The 19,097-nt window shown below is 35.8% G+C and overlaps 1 protein-coding gene and 1 non-coding gene across 12 annotated transcripts in view; both read right to left on the bottom strand.

Annotated features, from left to right (window-relative positions):
- Positions 1-19,097, bottom strand: part of EXOC1 (exocyst complex component 1) — a 52,347-nt gene that overhangs the window by 9,546 nt on the left and 23,704 nt on the right. For 8 of the 11 annotated variants that reach the window (XM_032151452.2, XM_032151453.2, XM_058434426.1 and 5 more), the window contains 7 exons: positions 18,542-18,691; positions 12,397-12,502; positions 7,387-7,431; positions 5,932-6,095; positions 4,890-4,997; positions 3,599-3,675; positions 2,519-2,747 (listed from right to left, as the gene is read on the bottom strand). In XM_032151452.2, the coding sequence (XP_032007343.1) occupies positions 2,519-2,747; positions 3,599-3,675; positions 4,890-4,997; positions 5,932-6,095; positions 7,387-7,431; positions 12,397-12,502; positions 18,542-18,691 (879 nt within the window). The remainder of the gene's footprint in view (positions 1-2,518; positions 2,748-3,598; positions 3,676-4,889; positions 4,998-5,931; positions 6,096-7,386; positions 7,432-12,396; positions 12,503-18,541; positions 18,692-19,097) is intronic. The other 3 variants (XM_032151456.2, XM_058434418.1, XM_058434422.1) reach the window with 1 other exon arrangement.
- LOC116477181 (U6 spliceosomal RNA) lies at positions 10,623-10,729 on the bottom strand. Its single transcript, XR_004250390.1, has one exon. It is a non-coding gene; the product is annotated as a U6 spliceosomal RNA (small nuclear RNA).

Genomic DNA, 19,097 nt, shown 5'->3' with positions numbered 1-19,097 from the left:
AAGAAATTAGTGGGGTGGGGTGGTGCATGCCTGTAATCCCAGCTACTTGGGAGGCTGAGGAATGAGAATTGCTTGAACCTGGGAGGCAGAGGTTGCAGTGAGCCAAGACTGTGCCACCGCACTCCAGCCTGGGCGACAGAGCAAGACTGTCTCAAAAATAAAATGAAACAAAACAAAATACAATCAAGGCTGTGAACTTCAAGTCTCTGTACAAAGTAAAAACAGTCAACACACATTTCTACCATTTATGAAAGATGAGTACAAGGCAATTACTGATTTTAGGTTACAGGAGACAAGATTCCAGAGCACCTATAGGATCCCTCCGGGTAACTTCTGGTTGGCGGCCACATGGTCAAGTTTCAGAACCACAGTCATTTCCAATTTTCAACAGTCTAAAATTTCTGTCTGGATAGACAAACTCTCTATTTTCAGAGTACAGAAACAAAGAGGGAGGATAGGCATTTCCATATGGATTTGCATTATTTAGTTTTCCATATATTTATTAGTCACTTAGCCTTAGTCCCACAAACTGCTTGTGCATGATACGACAAAATGCGGAAGAAATGTTTCATGCAGACAGAATCCTAGGTTCAAAACGATCCACGGATTCAATTATGGTTCTATGATTCTGAAGGGATCTAAATCTACTCAGTAGGAAGGATTACACTGCCAAATACTTTTGTATTATTTCAGCTTCTACCTAACATTTCATTGGGTTGAGATTTGGGGAGTATAACTCGAAAACCATATGACATATGGATTAGAAAAATAATTATCTCTAGGCTTCTGACATTAGTATAAGAAAACCCTATGAGTATAGTCAGCTATTTCATATTATCTGTACTAATGTTCTACTTCATCGGTATTGGTAACTGAGGTGAAAAACGGATGCAATAGGAAAGGTAGTAGTAAGATTGCAGGTACTAGAACCAGACTGTCTGGGTTTGAATACAAGACCCATATTTTTTAACTGTGGACCTGGGGAAAGTAACTTCACCTCTCAAACAATCTACCTTATTGAGGGGCTAGGTTTAAGATTAGATGACATAGTGTGTGCAAAGTGTCCAGACTTGTGCCTGGTACACAGTAAGCACTCATTTATAAATGCTGTCTATTGATCTTATGACCAGTGTTCATAAATGAGAGATAAGATCTTATCAAAAATAAGATATTATTAAAATAAGAATTAAAATAAGATATACAGAAGGATGACAGGCAGAAGAAACCACCCTCTTCTTAGTGGCAAACCTATGTCCTTTATATATATATATGCAACTTATGAGAAAATGTGAATTTACATCTTTGTCTAGATTACCTTCTCTAGTGCCATGCCTTGAGAAGTGTTCGTGAAGCATTTTTTAACCTGGCCCAGCCCAATTCATACATACAAGTGTAAAAAATGTAACGGATAGATGGCCGGTGTCTCTTGCCTGTAATCCCAGCACTTTGGGAGGCTGAGGCGGGCGGATCACCTGAGGTTGGGAGTTTCAGACCGGCCTGACCAACATGGAGAAACCCCATCTCTACTAAAAATACAAAACTAGCCAGGCGTGGTGGCGCATGCCTGCAATCCCAGCTACTCGGGAGGCTGAGGCAGGAGAATCGCTTGAACCCGGGAGGCGGAGGTTTCGGTGAGGCGAGATTGCACTGTTGCACTCCAGCCTGGGCAACAAGAACAAGACTCCATCTCAAAAAAAAAAAAAAAGTAACAGATAGTAAGAAAGTTGTTAGATTTTTTTCTATTAGGAAAATGATAATTGCTCAGTTTTAACAATTTATTCTTAAAATACAATTATTAAAGCTACTAAACTATTAAAATAAACAATTAAAATAATCAAATTAGTTTTCTTATTAGAATGTATTAAAAGAAGAACAGTAACAATAAACCCAAGTGATAGTTTCAACTGTTTCATTAAAACAATGGTGATTGACTAATAAACTGAGATGTCAGTGATTCGGTGGATTTTTTTTTTTTTTTTTTTTTTGACACAGTCTTCACTCTTGTCACCCAGGCTGGAGAGCACTGGTGCAATCTCGGCTCACTGCAACAAGGTTCAAGCAATTTTCCTGCCTCAGTCTCCTGAGTAGCTGGGATTATAGGCATGTGCTACCACGCCTGGCTAATTTTTGTATTTTTAGTAGAGATAGAGTTTCGCCATGTTCACCAGGCTGGTCTCGAACTCCTGACCTCAGGTGATCTGCCCACCTCGGCCTTCCAAAGTGCTGGCATTACAGGTGTGAGCCACTGCGTCTGGCCTCCAGTGGATCTCTTAAGCAACTGGTGCCACTGTGCCACCTCCTCCAGAACTTGCCAAGATTCACAGTGTGGAATGGAAACTAGCTGGCATAGTGCCACCCAACTAACTCTGTTCATGTAGATTGTTGCCATGCCCTGCTTTGAGGGACATAAACAACAGATTCCCCAACAGAAACCTGGAAATCCCTCGATTTAAATACATTTACCTATATTTTGCAATGACTAGGATGCTAAGGTATTTTTTTAAAAAAGAAAACTTACAATGCATTTGTCAAAGTTCCTTTTGACAGTCACCAAAACATTTCCCAATGTAGTACTTAGGAAAGAAGCAGGGTCCACATTTTGTGCAGTCCACACATGATGACTCATTTTGACTAGCATATAAAGAGAGTTAAAGCTATCAATTTTGTCTCCTAATGCAATTAGGTTGTTCAGCTCTGGCTCAATGCAGCGAAATATTTTAATCATCATTTGGCGGATCATATCTTTCCTGTTCAGAAAACAGACAAGAAGTATAAAGTTATAATAAGCTTCAGGTGAATTCACCTTTAACTTCAATCCACTGGGTATATACAAAAGGACAAAAATACCATAATTAAATTTCAACTAAAAATGTCTAAATAGCCAGGCGTGGTGGCTCAACGCCTGTAATCCCAGCACTTTGAGAGGCCAAGGTGCGCAGGTCACCTGAGGTCAGGAGTTCGAGACCAGCCTGGCCAACAATGGTGAAACCCTGTCTCTACCAAAAGTACAAAAATTAGCCAGACGTGGTGGTGCATGTCTGTCATCCCAGCTACTTGGGAGGCTGAGTCAGGAGAATCGCTTGAACCCGGGAGGTGGAGTGCAGTTGCAGTGAGCTGAGATGGTGCCATTGCATTCCAGCCTGGGCAACAGAGGGAGACTCCGTCTCAGAAAACAACAACAACAACAACAAACAAATAAAAATGTCTAAATATGATTATAGTAGTTTTTGATATAAAAATATTTTACTGACGTTGGGTTTTATCATTTGAATTAGCTTTAAGTTGTAAAGCTGGGTCATGAAATGTGCTTTGTGATTTCTAAGAAATACACTACAATTAAAGGCTTCCCCCTACCAGCAAACAACAGACTGACTTCATCTTCTGTAAGTCCTGGAGCAAGGAAGAGTTGAAGAGCCATAAAATAAGAATAAGACTGATTTTAAATCAGTAAAACGTTTGGTAAGACAATGGACACACATGGTGGTGCTGTGAGTGCTGTTAGGCTACTGAGAAACATCTAGACCCCTCAATGAGCAGCACTCCATGTTTTAAAGTTTATTTTTTCCAAAATAAACAACAGATAGTAACAAAGACATACTCAGATGAAACAGGCAGTGGTGTGCCACAATTATGTTGCCGTGATAATGTTCCTCCATCCAGGTCCTCTGCTTCAGCCTGCAAAAATTATTCAGGCACTTTACATAATAAAAGACCAACAATTTGACTAGTATTTATATAGCAAAAGCCTGCTCAGTCTTAAAATTCCTAGGAAAGAATACATTATGAAAAATAATCATTTTTAAAGGTAGCATTATGATAAAGCTAGCTATATAATTTAGTATGCTGTTTAAGAATGTTCATGAGATACTCTTCTTAGGTTTTATCCAAGAACTTTTGTGGGGTGAGAAGTTGTATTTGTGTGTGCACCTGAGGGGAAGTAGGGAGGTACAGGAAGCTGAACGCAAGGTGTGGGAATGGGGGCAGTTTGACAACAACCACCACAAAAATAGAAAACGTCCAAACACAACTTTCAAAAGAGAATTTAAAAAATTAAGGAAATCTCATCATTTATTCTAATAAAACTTCAGCATTAAAAAAATGCTATAAAAAATTCTTACAGAAGCCAACAAATAAACAAATTTGCCACCATTACTACCGTAACAATGAACACTCTAAACTATTTATCATAATCCATTTCTCATTTATTTTATCACTGCTTTTATAAGTTGGTTGTCTGTGGCATACAATTTTGAGATGGTAATTTAAAAAACTTTATTTGCACTGTTTTTAAGTTCTTCAAAATACTCAAGAAACTCTCTCATCTTATTCTCTTATATGTACGCTACCAGAAAGGCATGCTGAATAGGCACTATGATATCTACTTTACAGAAGAGGAAAGCTGGGGATCGAATAACTGGCTTAAGATCTCATGGCTAGTTAGTAACAAAGCCACAAGGAAGGCAGATCTGAGGCCTCATTTTCTTTTATTTATCATTATTGTTATTTGGTATACTATAGTGTATACACTCAAACATCATTTTAAAACATTATATTTGTCTTGATGACTACTAAAATGTTAAAATAGCCTTTTAAATAATGTTCTTTGCAAAGTAAACTCAGACATTCCTTCCCCCACTAATTTAGAGAATATTTAGGCTTGTAATATTCTAAAATATTAAATTAGATGCCCAAACTTCATCTGTCACTGTTTTTATTATCTTGTGGTATTACAAAAATTCCTTACATCCTAAATCCTTATATCATAAAAAAATCCTTACATGATAAATTCTTTCCTTTTCTCTTCTGATAATAAAATTGTGACCACATATTAATTAAGCTAATTATGTTACAGATCATAAATACTAGCCAAAATACATTGTGAGCCATACCATAGTTCCAGGCATACTTTGATGTTGCTGTAGTTTGAAAAATTTACTTATGAAATCCTGTTCTGCCAGACATAGGGGCTCCAGTTCACTTAGTACCTGTTCAAAGATCTGAAGAAAACCAAAGTGATCCTGTAACGAAAGAACTGCACCAAATGCTTAAAATAACGCTTCACGTTAAATTTTCTTTTCTGCACAGACCATGGATCCATAATCTCACTAATCTATGAATTTATAATCTCAATGGAATCCCAAAAACAAACTCTTCCGAGATCAACAGGACAATGGTATTAGCAAGGTATAACAGGGCCACAAAATATACCTAAAATAAAACTCACAGTTATTCACTTCACATCTGGAAAGAGGAGCACAAAGATCAACTTTTAAAACTTATTTATGGCCAGGCATGATGGCTCATGCCTGTAATCCCAGCACTTTGGGAGGCCAAAGCGGGCAGATCACTTGAGCTCAGGAGTTTGAACCCAGCCTGGCCAACATGGTGAAACCCCATCTCCACTAAAAATACAAAAATTAGCTGGGTGTGGTGGCAGGCACCTGTAATCCCAACTTCTTGGGAGGGAGGCAGGAGAACTGCTTGAACCCAGAAGGCGGAGGTTGCAGTGAGCTGAGACTGTGCCACCACATTCCAGCCTGGGTGACAGAGCAAGACTCCATTTCAAAAACAAGCAAATAAAAAAACTTATTTAATTTAGTACAGAGAAAGGCCAGCATCACAAAAGCTTTTATTTCCTCTTACTTTCTAGATGCCCAAACACCTTAGACTTGAGATACAAGCATTTTATGATTTATAACAAATTTTAATAAAACTTTTATGCCATTTCATTGATAATTCACATTTTACTTGTCCTTTGATTAGTTTTTTTTTTTTTTTCCAGATTCGATTCAGTTGGAAAGTAAGACATGGTTAATGCTTAAGAGAACCAGAAGAACCCAAATCTTTGAACACACTTAGAGCAACCACAAACTGCTGTTAGAAAAGAAAACTAATGTTAATGTCTAAGAAACACTTGTTATTTTAGTTTACCTTATCAAATTTGGTCCTGTCGGCAACATCGAGATCAGAGGCAGACATGTTTCCCATATCCAGCAGGGAAGATGACTGAGATCTGCGATTCCCTGAACTCTGAACACTGAGCTTATTTAGACTAGAAGTAGATCCAGTTAATTTCCCTGAACTTCCATGAAGACCTAAGAAATAATAAAACTTTGAAAGTTATGACTTTCACAAATAAATGATTCAAAGTATAAAGCAGGGATAGATCTTCTCTCTTCTACTGGCTTGATCTTCCAGGGCTCATATTAGTTAGTGCACAAATCTTCTATAAGGGATAGGTGGTATAGTTTCCTTATCTTCCATTAACATTTGTGTCTTAATCCTGAGCATATTGAAAAAAGAAGCAAAACTACACAGATCCATAGAACAGGACTGACAGGGACTTTAAAGAGCATATTGTCTATAACGTGCCCATTTCATAAAGTCACCTGGTGATATCGCTAGACTGAAGTAGATGAGGGTTTCTTTTCCATTCAAAAGGACAGGAATATGGATGAAGGTCACTGAGGACCACGTTAGCATATTAGCCACCATGACTTTGTTATACTTCAGAAGAAAATTGCTGCATCTCAATGTTACCTCCACAATAAATCAATATATTAGGTTGAACCACAAGAAACTGCCCATACTTGATCACTTTGCCCTACCAAAAAAAGTCAATTACATATGATTCAATTTTATGTGTTCTGAACTCTGAAACTGCTTTTCCAGTAAGTGAACTGATTATAATCCTTTAAAAACTAAATAAAATGAACAGAAAAAACACCCTGAAAACTCGTTATATTTAAAATATAACTGAAATGTAATACATACATCACTAATCATATTAATATGGGACATCTCTGTTTAGGTAAAATTTTGGTATCCATCATAGCCACGGGGAAAAATGAGAACATATAGCTGGCAATAGCTCACATACACCAAGGAATTAAAGGATTTGATTTTCAGAAGAAAATGTGATATTTTTATTCAGAATTAAACATAAACGATAACGAATATATTTTAAAAACATCCTTCCTGAATATCTCTCAGTTAACTTGTACTATTTGCTAATGGTCAGAAAAGACAAATGAAGACAGAATAGGTACAATTAAAGATAAACTTTGGCTTCATTATGTAAAATCCGACCATATCTATATAAGATTTTTTTATAGCTTCTAAACAGCCTGAAAACAGAAGTATAATGGTTAAGTCTTTTCACAAATTTCTGACACAATGTTCTACTACTCGTCAAGTAATTTTAACTATATCATGTATTTCTTGGATACAGCCATATCACTACCATCATGTTGGCTTTCTTTCACCAATACCTGGCAATTCAAAGCAATCAAAATTTTTGGTGTTACCTTTTTTCAAGACAACTAATTTCTAGACATTAAACAAACATGCATTGAGAATACCTACTAATACACTAAGCATACTCACTCTCTGTTTCCTGTTTGACAGCACTTTCTTTTCGAGGCAGTGTAGCTGTGATGGATTAGGTTGCAAGCATCAAAGACAAAGACAAGTTAATAAACTGCAATTTGCACAAACCATGCACAAGAGGAAGTTAAAGCTCTAGTTTAAAAGACACATGCAAAGAACCATGAGCATCAAGTAACAAGAAGTGCAAACACATGTTTAGTTGGTCACCTACTGTTTGAGAAATTATATGAGAGAAAAAAACTGTACTTTTAATGTATTATTTTTACTCAAATATTCAGGTAGAAATATCTACGTGTAATCCCCCTACACTTTAAAATGTGTGTGTTTTTTTTTTAAGTTTATGAAGCTGGTACACTTAAATTTAAAAGACTAAATTTGCAAGTTTTGGTTTCCTGAGAAAATATAATTCAAGTAAATAAAGTGGCAATTTATTAGAATGCAGCTGTAGATTTAGATGTCAACAATCTTGTATTTCCTGAAAGCTCCTGAAAGGATTCTCCACTGACTAAATGATTTTATACTTTATCTAACAAAAAATTATATGAGTGGGACTTTAAAACCACTGAAAAGTTAAAACTAATTATCAAGCTGAATTACTTAATCACTGGCTTTGTGAGTGCTCAGAATGAAAGGTATGTATCATAATACTAACAATCAGATGTATGAATAAAAGGGTAAAGTTTAGGGAACAGATGTAATATAAGAATTTGAACTCTTTTTAGGTCATTAGGCATTTCTTTCATCTAAAACTTCTCTCTCTATAATATCTATTAGATCGATGTGAGAGCTAATTTTGCAAAACAGTCTGCACTCAAATTAGAAGTTGATGTGAAAGGTGAAGAAAGATCATAGGATGAAACAGAATGTTAAAGAATAAAACTAAAACCTAAAAATATCTTTAAAACAGCAAAAAGATGTGTCAACTGACATTATCCCTGCCAAGCTTCAAGGCAAAAATCTTGTCACATCAGTGACTGGTATATCTTCATCAGTGGCAGGTATATCTTTCTAGCCTTGGCTGACCTGAAGCTCAAGAGAATATGAAAAAACAAGGCTGGACATTAAAGTGGCAAACAGGGATCGTGCTGGAACTACTAGCTAGCCAATCTAAACAGTACTTTCTGGTGCCTTAAGGTGTCACTATGCTATGTTCAGCAGTGCCAGAGCAAAATCTAATTCTTTATATGGTTTATCTCTTTTTTTTTTTTTTTTTGAGACAGGATCTCATTAGGTTGCCAAGGCTGGACCTGAACTCCTGGGCTCAAGTGATCCTCCTACCTCAGCCTCCCATATAGCTGAGATTATAGACGTGTATCACCATGGCTGGCTACGTGATTTTCTCTCTTTAGTAGTCAATAAGGAATACGGACTTAGTAGTAGTGCCTATTAACTATAATTTGGGGTTCATAAAACAGCCTATATCACTTATCAGCAAGTGATAATACTCAGGTAAAATGTTAAATATCTTTAAATAATCCCCACTAGAATGTAAACTTCATAAAGGTAGGGTCTTTGTTTACTGCTGCATTCCCAGTACTTATAACAGTGAGTTATTAGGTAATAGGTAATTTATAAATATTTATTGAGTTAATCTTCCAGCCATCCTTGAATTCAGCATTGTATTCACGACTCTTTGGAATCAACAAGGTTTCTTAGTTTAGCGGAGAAACAATAATAAAATAATTTTGGCTATTTTAAAGATTTGGAATATTAAACTGGAAGGAGGGCAATGATTATGTAAATGTATGTATTAAGGGACTAAAATCTCATACAAACGAGAAGTGATATATATATCTCAACTGTAGAAAGTAAAAATGGTGACTAAAAAAATAATTACTAAATTTCCTTTCCCTGTCATTTCATTAAATTTGTAGAATACAAAGGAAAAAAATACACTGAAATATCAATCCTGTGGGAAAAAATTTCATGCCTTTGAAAATATCAAAATAAATCTATTTAAAAAGGCAGTAACCTACACAAAGGCCTTATCACAAAGAAAAGCTACTTCCCTGGTACTTTAACATAATTTTGAATTATTTCAGCTAAGTAGATGTTAAAGACTTGACTCAAGAGTGGCTGAAAAAGAAAGGATTCTCTATTCCCCTGATTCTCTATCACTATATTGACTATATAGTTTCTTTTTGTAAGATGCATTCATTCTGATTATTCTTACTAGCATTTATTCTTACTAGCATTTGTGACCCAGAATTTTCAGAGCAAGCAAGCAAGCAAAAAGCAAAATTAATTTAAATTTCATTTATAATTACTTAATTTTCATTCACTGAAAAGTCATCTTTCCAAAATTTGAGATTTCTACTTTAATTATAATTACAGATGCTCCTTGACTTACGATGGGGTTACATTTCTTGCTTTTTTTTTTTTAGAGACAGGGTCTTGCTCTGTTGTCCCGGCTGGAGTGTAGTGGCACAGTCATGGCTCACTGCAGCCTTGACCTCTCAGGCTCAAGCCATCCATGTCCCTCAGCCTCCTAAGTAGATGGGACCACAGGTGCATGCCACCATGCCTGGCTAATTTTTGATTTTTTTGTATATATGGGGTTTTGCCATGTTACCAAGGCTGGTCTCAAACTCCAGGGCTCAAGTCATTCTCTCGGCTCACCCTCCCAAAGTGCTGGGTTTATAGGTGTGAGCCACTGCGCCAGGCTGGAGTTACATTTTGATAAACCCATTACACGTTGAAAATATTAGAAAATGCATTTAACACACCCAACTTACTGAACACCAGAGGCCTAGCCTAACTTAAACATGGTGAAAACACATTAGCCTAGAGTTGGGCAAAATCATCTAACACAAAGCCTGTTTTATAATAAAGTATTGAATATTTCATGTAATTTACTGAATACCATACTGAAAGTAAAAAACAGAATGGCTATGGGTACTTGAAGTATGGTTTGTACTGACTGCAGACTGCTTTCAAACCACTGTAAAATAAAAAAATCCTAAGTCGAACAATTATAAGCCAGGACAGTCTATAGTATTAAAAATTCATTTAAACACAATTTGAATCACGGAAAGGATATCTTTGAAAAAAATGTACACTATATCTTTACAAATTCTCAAGTCATTTGCATTTAACTTGAAATTAATTTTTAAAATACTGCCTAAAAGTTGGATTTTCAAACATGAACCAAACAATTTTTATTCTCCAAATTGTTTATTTAGTTTTTTTCTCCTGTAGCTGATATCAAAATAACTGACACTGTAATTTTCATTTGTTTTATAGATCATTTCACAAATTAGTGTGTCATCCTTGCACAGGGACAATGCTCATCTTCTCTGTATTGTTCCAATTTTAGTATATGTGATGCTAAAGCGAGCGCAATTTTCTATGCACTCAATTGTCACAAATAACTCTCCTATTCCTTGCTATTTAATAGACACATTTAACAGAAGATATGTGATCTTAACACTTATAAAACTACAAAAGTACCTTTTAACCTGTATTATGTTAGTTAAAAATGTTTTTAACAAGATAATTTAAGAATTTCTCAAGGAGGAAAAAATTTAGGTTTCAGGTTAATGCAATGATAACATTAAGATACTATTGTACTTAAGTTATATTCTTATTATTTCATTTATCTTAATGTGAATCTTAGACTTGATAAACTATTATGATACTGGGATTAATGACCTACTCAGTAGATAATTTTAGAAATATTTCTCTCTTACCTCCAGTTTTCATATACTGAAGGAGTTCTCTCAAAATAAAATGGTTCACTAACAAGTGGTGACAAATATACTTAATGAAAACATTAAACATGTAACTGCATTAATAATATGCTGTTTACTACAAAAAAAAAGCATAACATATCCACGGTGAAACATTAACAGGGATATAAACACACTGCTGTTTAAGAACAATTAACCTTTAGGATGAGTTAGCATTTCTGTTTCCAAAAGCCTACTGTCCCAAGATTCTTATCAGTATCTGTAAAGTGTAGCATATTTACAGACAAATTCAAACCATTTCAAATGTCTGGACTAGTATAATCAATATATTAGTGTTGCATTTTTTAAAAATAGTGAGTTACAGAATAATTACCCATTAATGACAGTCTTCTCTGTCCTACAGAAAAGAATGGAAACATGTACTATCAGTTGTCAATCCTGTTTCTTGATTACTGAAGTTGCTTAGGGCATAGGCTCCTTTCAACAAGCAAATGCTAAACTCATTATTCTAAAGGGCAGCTATGCAGACACACTGAGGAGTACACAATGTGGCCATTTAAGGCCAGGTTTTGACTTGAATAGGCACAAAACTCCATCCAAAAGGAACTCCAGAGATGGATACATGCAAGAGCAGAATGTGGCCTTGGCAAATCACCTTCCTCATAACTTGATACTGTCACTGGCTATTCTTTCAAATAATGTTTTTGTCCATTTAAAATACTTACAAACAACAAAAATTAACATGCTTCAAAGCATCTCTTTAGAAAAATAAGGTAAAATAACATGAGAATGTTTGGTGACAGTTTTACAGCCCTTTGGCAGGGGAGAAAATATTTAAACTTTCTTTTTGATTCAAAATAGCCAGTGAGAAGTAAGAAGCCAGGAACCAGTTTCATTTCTATGTGGAGAGCAATGACTTAAGAGATTAGTGACTTGCCCCCAGCTGTTATAAAAAGTCTTTTAGGGAATCAGTTAAACTGAACTCCCAACATCTGTCTCTCAGTCTAGTACTTTCTCTACTTGACTGCACTTCATTTTCTCACCAACTGCTGTTCTTATGAATATATATATTTGATTATAGCATGAATACACAATTGCTGTCACAGTCACATACTGCAGAATTTTAATTAGTAAAGAAAATTTACAGATATACATACTTGTTCTATGAAACAGCTATAAATCAAGCCAATGTTTTAGACCTTTTTTTCATAAATTCTGCTGGATCTACCTCCACCTTGCTTAAGAAGTCTTAGAATTATTTGTTATAAATAAAACCATTTTTAATAGGAAGATAATGAACTGACATGCCTAAGCTTACCAAACTTCTTGCTTTCTTTAGTTGTGCCAGTCATCTTGATCTTTGCAACTTCAAAGAAATCTTTGATTTCTCTTTCATATAGTCGGGATAAATAATCCATGTAATTCTTAAAATAAAAGTAACATGTACTTCTTATTAATAAAACACATATAACAATTTCAATTTTTCAATTCCCCAAGTCCTTCATGCTTGTTTTAAATTTCATGGTCCAAAACTTTGATGTATTTCACAGGATATAAAAATAGGTTATTTTCTGTCTTAAAAAACAATTGAATAGGCATCATAATGTTAACAATTTATAAAAATATGAAGTCAAACATAACCATATTTATATTTTCATTTTTCTATATTACCTTTTGCATATTTTAAATATCACTGTAATCATACTATACAGAATATCTAAATCAGAATAATCACGTTTCTCCAGTCTCACATTTTAATGACAGCACAGTATTCAGTTTTGTTGGTGTAGCACCACTAAATAAACCAATCCCCTAACACAGGACAATGAAGAGGTTTCCATGTTTTGCTATGATAGACAATGTTACAATAAGCTTTTCATCTGTAATGAACTATTTCTTTGAAATAATTTCTTAAGGATGGAATTACAGGGTCAAAGTGTATGGGAATCTTAATTGCTCTTCCTCCGTATTGTCATGTTGCTTTAAAAACAGACCAATAATAAATAGTGTCAACGGCACTTAAGAATATTCAGTTTCACTGAGTCTCTGCCAGCTTGGGGTATTACTCTAAAATAGGTTATTTTTCATAAGAATTTAATTAGCATATCTTACAGTTTTCAAAATTAAGTAATTAATTTTCTTAAAACAGATTTGATTAATTCTCGCTTAAATAAAAACATCTATCCTTTGGCATACAAAAATCATTTCTTCATCATTTCTACTTATTATCACATAAAAATATACTCTCAAGAAGAGTTCCTCAACAGTGGGAGACTGTATATTTTTCCAAGTATGAAGTTAAATGCCATACACAGAATCTGACTAAATTTAAATAAACTCATAGCAGAAAAGTTGTACCTAGCTATTCTTGTAAGTTTATAATAAAATCTAAGCTTCAACTTCCTATATTATTTCAAATTAATATGTCCATTTTAAGAACATGTTTACCTGCTTTAAAGATCAGGTATACCTTCCAAAAGGTACATGTTGTATAAATATTTGTATATTGATTCACAGTTTACCATTGATTGTCTTAAAATATTTTATAGATGTATTCTTATAAAACAGCATTTGGACCAAACATAATATAGATCCCGTCCTTTTTCAATTTGTAGGCCATATACATTTTTCACATAATCTCTGTAAGAACACTTAGTCAAATGGGCAATTCTTTCCCATGATCTTTGTATAACTTTAAAAGCAAATATAAATTAAAATTCCTATTTCATTGGGATGTATTACTTTTTCAGTGGGACTCAAATGACTTAAGATACCTTTTTTCCTGGTACTCAACAGAACTCACTGATAGGAAAGACCACAGGAAGGTTTTACTATATCAGTGTCTTTCCAAAACTCTGTGATGCTAGCCTGGGCAACATGGTGAAACCCTGTATCTACAGAAAATACAAAATTAGCCGGGAGTGGTGGCACATGCCTGTAGTCCCAGCTACTCAGGAGGCTGAGGCAGGAGGACTGCTTGAGCCCAGGAAGTTGAGGCTGCAGTGAGCTGTGATCACATCACTGCATTCCAGCCTGGGTGTCAGAGTGAGACCCTGTCTAAAAAAACAAAAATGAAAACAAAAACAAACCACAACACAACAACAAAAAAACAAAACAAAACCCTATAGTAAGTTTTAAATTTTAAGATGGTACTTTAGAATGCTAGTTCGCCATCTTCTCTACTGGCTCTCTGATTTTTTTTTTCCTTCCATTCACCTCAGCTTCTCTGGCTCTGATTAAATCTGCCTTTCCTCACAGCAACCCTTGCCTCTAGTGTTTGGCTTCGAGTAGAAAGCAGTGGAACCTAGGCCCACTGTAGGGTCTCCATGGTTTACTTTTTCTTTATACGATGTGAAAGGAAAATAAATCTTGGGGCCCCAAAATCACTAAGCTAAAGGGAAAAGTCAAGCTGGGAACTGCTTGGGCAAACCTGCCTCCCTTTCTATTCAAAGTCATTCTTCTGCTCACCAAGATAAATACGTATCTGATTGGCTCCTTTGGAAAGGCTAATCAGAAACTCAAAGGAATGCAACCATTTGTTGCTTATCTACCTATGATTTGGAAGTCCCCTCCCCACTTTGTTGTCCTTTTGCTTCGAGTTGTTTGGCCTTTCCAGACCAAACCAATGTTCACCTTACATATATTGATTGACGTCTCATGTCTCCCTAAAATGTATAAAACCAAGCTGTGCTCAGACCACCTTGGGCACATGTCATCAGGACCTCCTGAGGCTGTGTCATGGGTGCGCGATCTTAACTTTGGCAAAATAAACTTCCTAAATTGACTGAGATCTTGTCTCAGACATTTGGGGTTCGCAACAATAAGACAAATTCTACAAATGTAAAACTGAGGTGGAGAGAAGACACGTTGAGTCATCTTCAAGTCAGACTGCCAAACTCAGGAGGCTATTAGGAGAGGAAAACTCCTTTCCTACCCAAGCATGGATAGACCATCTCTACTAACTGCCCTACATGTATGACCCAGAGTCGCAGACAGGGGTAGCAGTCCCGGGAGGAGGGAATTTGGGCAGTCCAAGCTACGTCTATTTTCTGTATACCAAAAAATGGGGCTTTGCTTAGATTCAGCCTCAGTACAGCTAGAGGCAGTGGCTAGTGATTCTTATTCCCAAAGAATTTTGAACAAGTTTTTCCTGTTCCTGGCCGGGCGCGGTGGCTCACGCTTGTAATCCCAGCACTTTGGGAGGCCGAGGCGGGCGGATCACGAGGTCAGGAGATCGAGACCACGGTGAAACCCTGTCTCTACTAAAAATACAAAAAATTAGCCGGGCATGGTGGTGGGCGCCTGTAGTCCCAGCTACTTGGAGAGGCTGAGGCAGGAGAATGGCGTGAACCCGGGAGGCGGAGCTTGCAGCGAGCCGAGATCACGCCACTGCACTCCAGCCTGGGCGACAGAGCGAGACTCCGACTCAAAAAAAAAAAAAAAGTTTTTCCTGTTCCTGCCAAAAAGTATGAGCTGTGTAAACCAAACCAAGTGCAAATAGCTTTCTGAATTTAATTATGATTTCTTACTAAAGAAACACTGATTTGTCTGTTTCCTTCTTTTTTCTTTCATTCCTTTGTTCCTTCTTGCTTAAGTAAAATTTCTGTTTTTGACAACTCTTCAGCAACCAAATTAGATGAGGTAAAAAATACATAATCTGTCAAAAGCTCAAATCACAGGATGACGCAACATTCCTGGGAAAAAGTCAATTTCATTTACAAAGCTCATTAATATTGTCAACCAAAAATATACTCTGAACAGAGAATGATTCCATAAATCATTGCTAGGTTGGCTATAATCTTGTTTCTTCACTTTAAATTACATTCATGAACACTGCATTATATATAAAGATAGGGCAATAATACTGGGAACACAATTAGGCAGAAAGCTTATTGATTACTTATTTGAATATTCACTAGGGGACAAAGCACTTGTTGGCAAAAAAACTCTTAAAGAAATATAATTTATGTTTAATTATTCAGAATATTAATCCTCCTAAAACTTCAAAAGGCAAAGAATTCCACTAATGTAAATTTTTTCCTTAAGAGATCTCCGAATCAGAATTCTGTTGAATGAAAACAAGACAAAACAAAATATAACACAACAGTGGAGGTGTATAATGCTTAATATACTAATTCTGAGGAACTAAAATAATCTCACCTAAAACAGCTAGCCAGATAAGAAGTATATTAAGCACCTCAGGAGACTTTTTTTTTTTTGAAAAGCATTTTTAAAATTATAATTTAAAAATATTATTTATTTTACTAAGGTTTATATCCCTTTTCTTCTGATCTCAGTTTAGAAGTGCAAGAGCCAGATTTTACTTTAAATGGGCAAAGGCACTTCAAAGAGAAAATACATGAAAACTGATATATAAAAATGTCCTACTGTCAAATATGTCAACACAAATGCATGGATAGGAATATATAATTTGCCTCCTTCTTACTATCACACTTCTCATAAATCTCTACCTAACCCTTCTGCTTTCTTCTGAAGCATGAATCTAAGATACCAGATAGAAGTTGCTTTTACTTTAGCAATTCCAATATTCTCATTCCACAGAGATAAAACAAATCATTATTTCCAATTCTAGAACATCTTTTAAGGCCATATTGTCCATATAATTATTATTAATTATTAACACAGCTTATGCATTAGATTTCTTATTTTTAAACTTCAAATTCACAAAAACTTACAGATAAAAGATTTTAGATGTTTCTCAAGAGTATTTCAGAATTTTAATAAAATAGATCTTCAGCCAGGACTATCTAGAATACTATTAGCTATTTATGTATTTGACTAGATAGGTGGGAATTCTTTAGCTCTATTTTTTTAAAAAGGGACATGATGTCCAATTCCTAAACTAAAGGTCAACAGCATAAATGCCAGAAAAGTACTGTCCCTATGGCTTCCTGCTACAATGGCTATTAAATCTAAGTCAGGCCGTGTCATTCCACGGCTCAAAGTCCATCATCTCCCCTTCCTACCCTGCAATGTCATGCACAGTAAAAGACAAAACCTTACATGGTCCACAATCCCATCCAGATCCACCCCGCCCCAACCAGGGTCTGCCCCTGGCTCACAGTGCTCCTACCACACTGGCCTCCCTGCTCTGCAAGCACAACAGGAACGCTCTGCCTTAGGGCACTTGCACTGTGCCTGAAAGCTCTCCTCTGGAAATCCTTATCCCACATCCTTCTCCCAGTCCTGGCATTCCCTGCTTTATTTTCTCTAGAGCACTCAGCAGCACCTTTTAACATACTATATAATTAACTTTTTTGTTTGTCTGTCTCCCCTAGAATAAGTACTTTGAGAAGGCAAGTATTTGCCTGTTTCCTTCAATGCTGTATCTCTAAGTGCTTACAAGTGTTAGCATGTAATAGGTGCTCAATTCATTTACTGATTGAATATATGAATAAATGACTTTGCTCTTCCCCAAGTGCAGAATTTTCGTCAGTAGTATATACTACTGTTCTAAACTCCAAGCCCAGCAAGTTTGGCATCAATCTGTTCCTTCTGCTGTTGGAGTTCTCTCTTTTGGTTTAGATTCTCTATCTATTCCCAACACCATCTTCCTGGCTCAACACTTCATTTCATCTGAATTATTACTTTAGGTTCTTAATTCAGTTTCCCTCATTTAATCTTTTCCCATGCTTGAGGAATGCTGGTAGGTCTCATAGCTCATCTTTTTCAACATAATTTCTCGCTGCCCTAGAATAAGAAATTTCTGCTTCAGTCACACTTAAACTCATTGTTCTAGGACAACCGTGTATTTTTCCCACCTTTGTCTGCACATCTCTCTCCCCATCCCTGGAATGCCCTTCCTCTTATTTCTGGTTTATTTAATTGCACTCATTATTTAAAATCAACTGAAGTCCGATATTGTCCATGAAGTTTCCCCCATGGTCTCGAGACAGAGATTTTCCTTGTCTATACTGCCACACACTTAAAATTCATTTCCAGTTTAGTGTTTAATTTTTTGCTGATTATTTTATGTATGATTCTTCCCAGTCAGATTTAAAGCTCATTAGAGTAGATGCTTATTAGTTAGGCCCCAGGTGTCTGGAATAGTGGAATGCTTGCTTAATAAAGAGGCACTCTGTATTTCCTTAACAGAACAGATTATAAATCCACAGAGGGCAAATACCTCACTTGCAATGCTCATACTTCCTTGTTTCTATACTGTACATAAAGAAACTCAGGAAATAAGCATAGCATTTAACTAAATTGATGCTTCAGGCTACAGTATGGCTTAATATTTTTCCATACTGAAGTTCAAAATTTAGCTCTCCTTTATCCAAGTAAATAAAATGAATGTTGTCACTGGTAAAGAGCACTGACTCATTTTCTGCTTTGCTAAGAACGTACTACAGTATTTTAAACTTGGGGAACTGAACACATGACCTCTTGATTCTAAAAGATAATGCTCTATTCTCAGTGCGTAAATGACGTCAAATCCATACCTTTGTTAGTCCTTCATATTTTCCATAATCTGTACTCTTTAGCCACTCCATCAGCTTGGCATATCGGAGCAAATCTCTATGAAATGGATGATGATTGGGTAAAGTCAGTTCAACAGAGTGCTGAGCAAGAGTCGAACTCTGATCATGACCCTAAAGTGAGTAAATAAGTAAATAAATGTAATCAACAGTACAAAGAAATATTGTTACAATAAAAAGTCTAAACAATGACCAAAACGTGGCCAAGCCAAACCAATAAGACATAGAAAAATAATTAAGAATAGAACACAGAAAAATAAAAGCCAAATACTTACACAACTTTTATATCCTGTGTATATCAAATGAACATTACCACCATAAGATAATCATAGACATGCAAGAATGGCACTCTGATAAATCAACTACTCATTCTGTCTTCTAAAGGAATGAAGACGGAACGTTTTAATGAAGCATGTCTCTCTCCTACCACATTTCACAATTTACCAAGCAAATGACCTTCTTGATATAGCTTGAATTAAGAAACACAAATAGAGAAATCATTCAAAACAGTCTACGTTTA

The sequence above is a fragment of the Hylobates moloch genome, unplaced genomic scaffold (assembly GCF_009828535.3).
Source record: "Hylobates moloch isolate HMO894 unplaced genomic scaffold, HMol_V3 SCAFFOLD_2, whole genome shotgun sequence".
In the NCBI taxonomy this organism is placed as follows: Eukaryota; Metazoa; Chordata; class Mammalia; order Primates; family Hylobatidae; genus Hylobates; species Hylobates moloch.
This window is presented reverse-complemented; position numbering and strand designations above follow the sequence as displayed.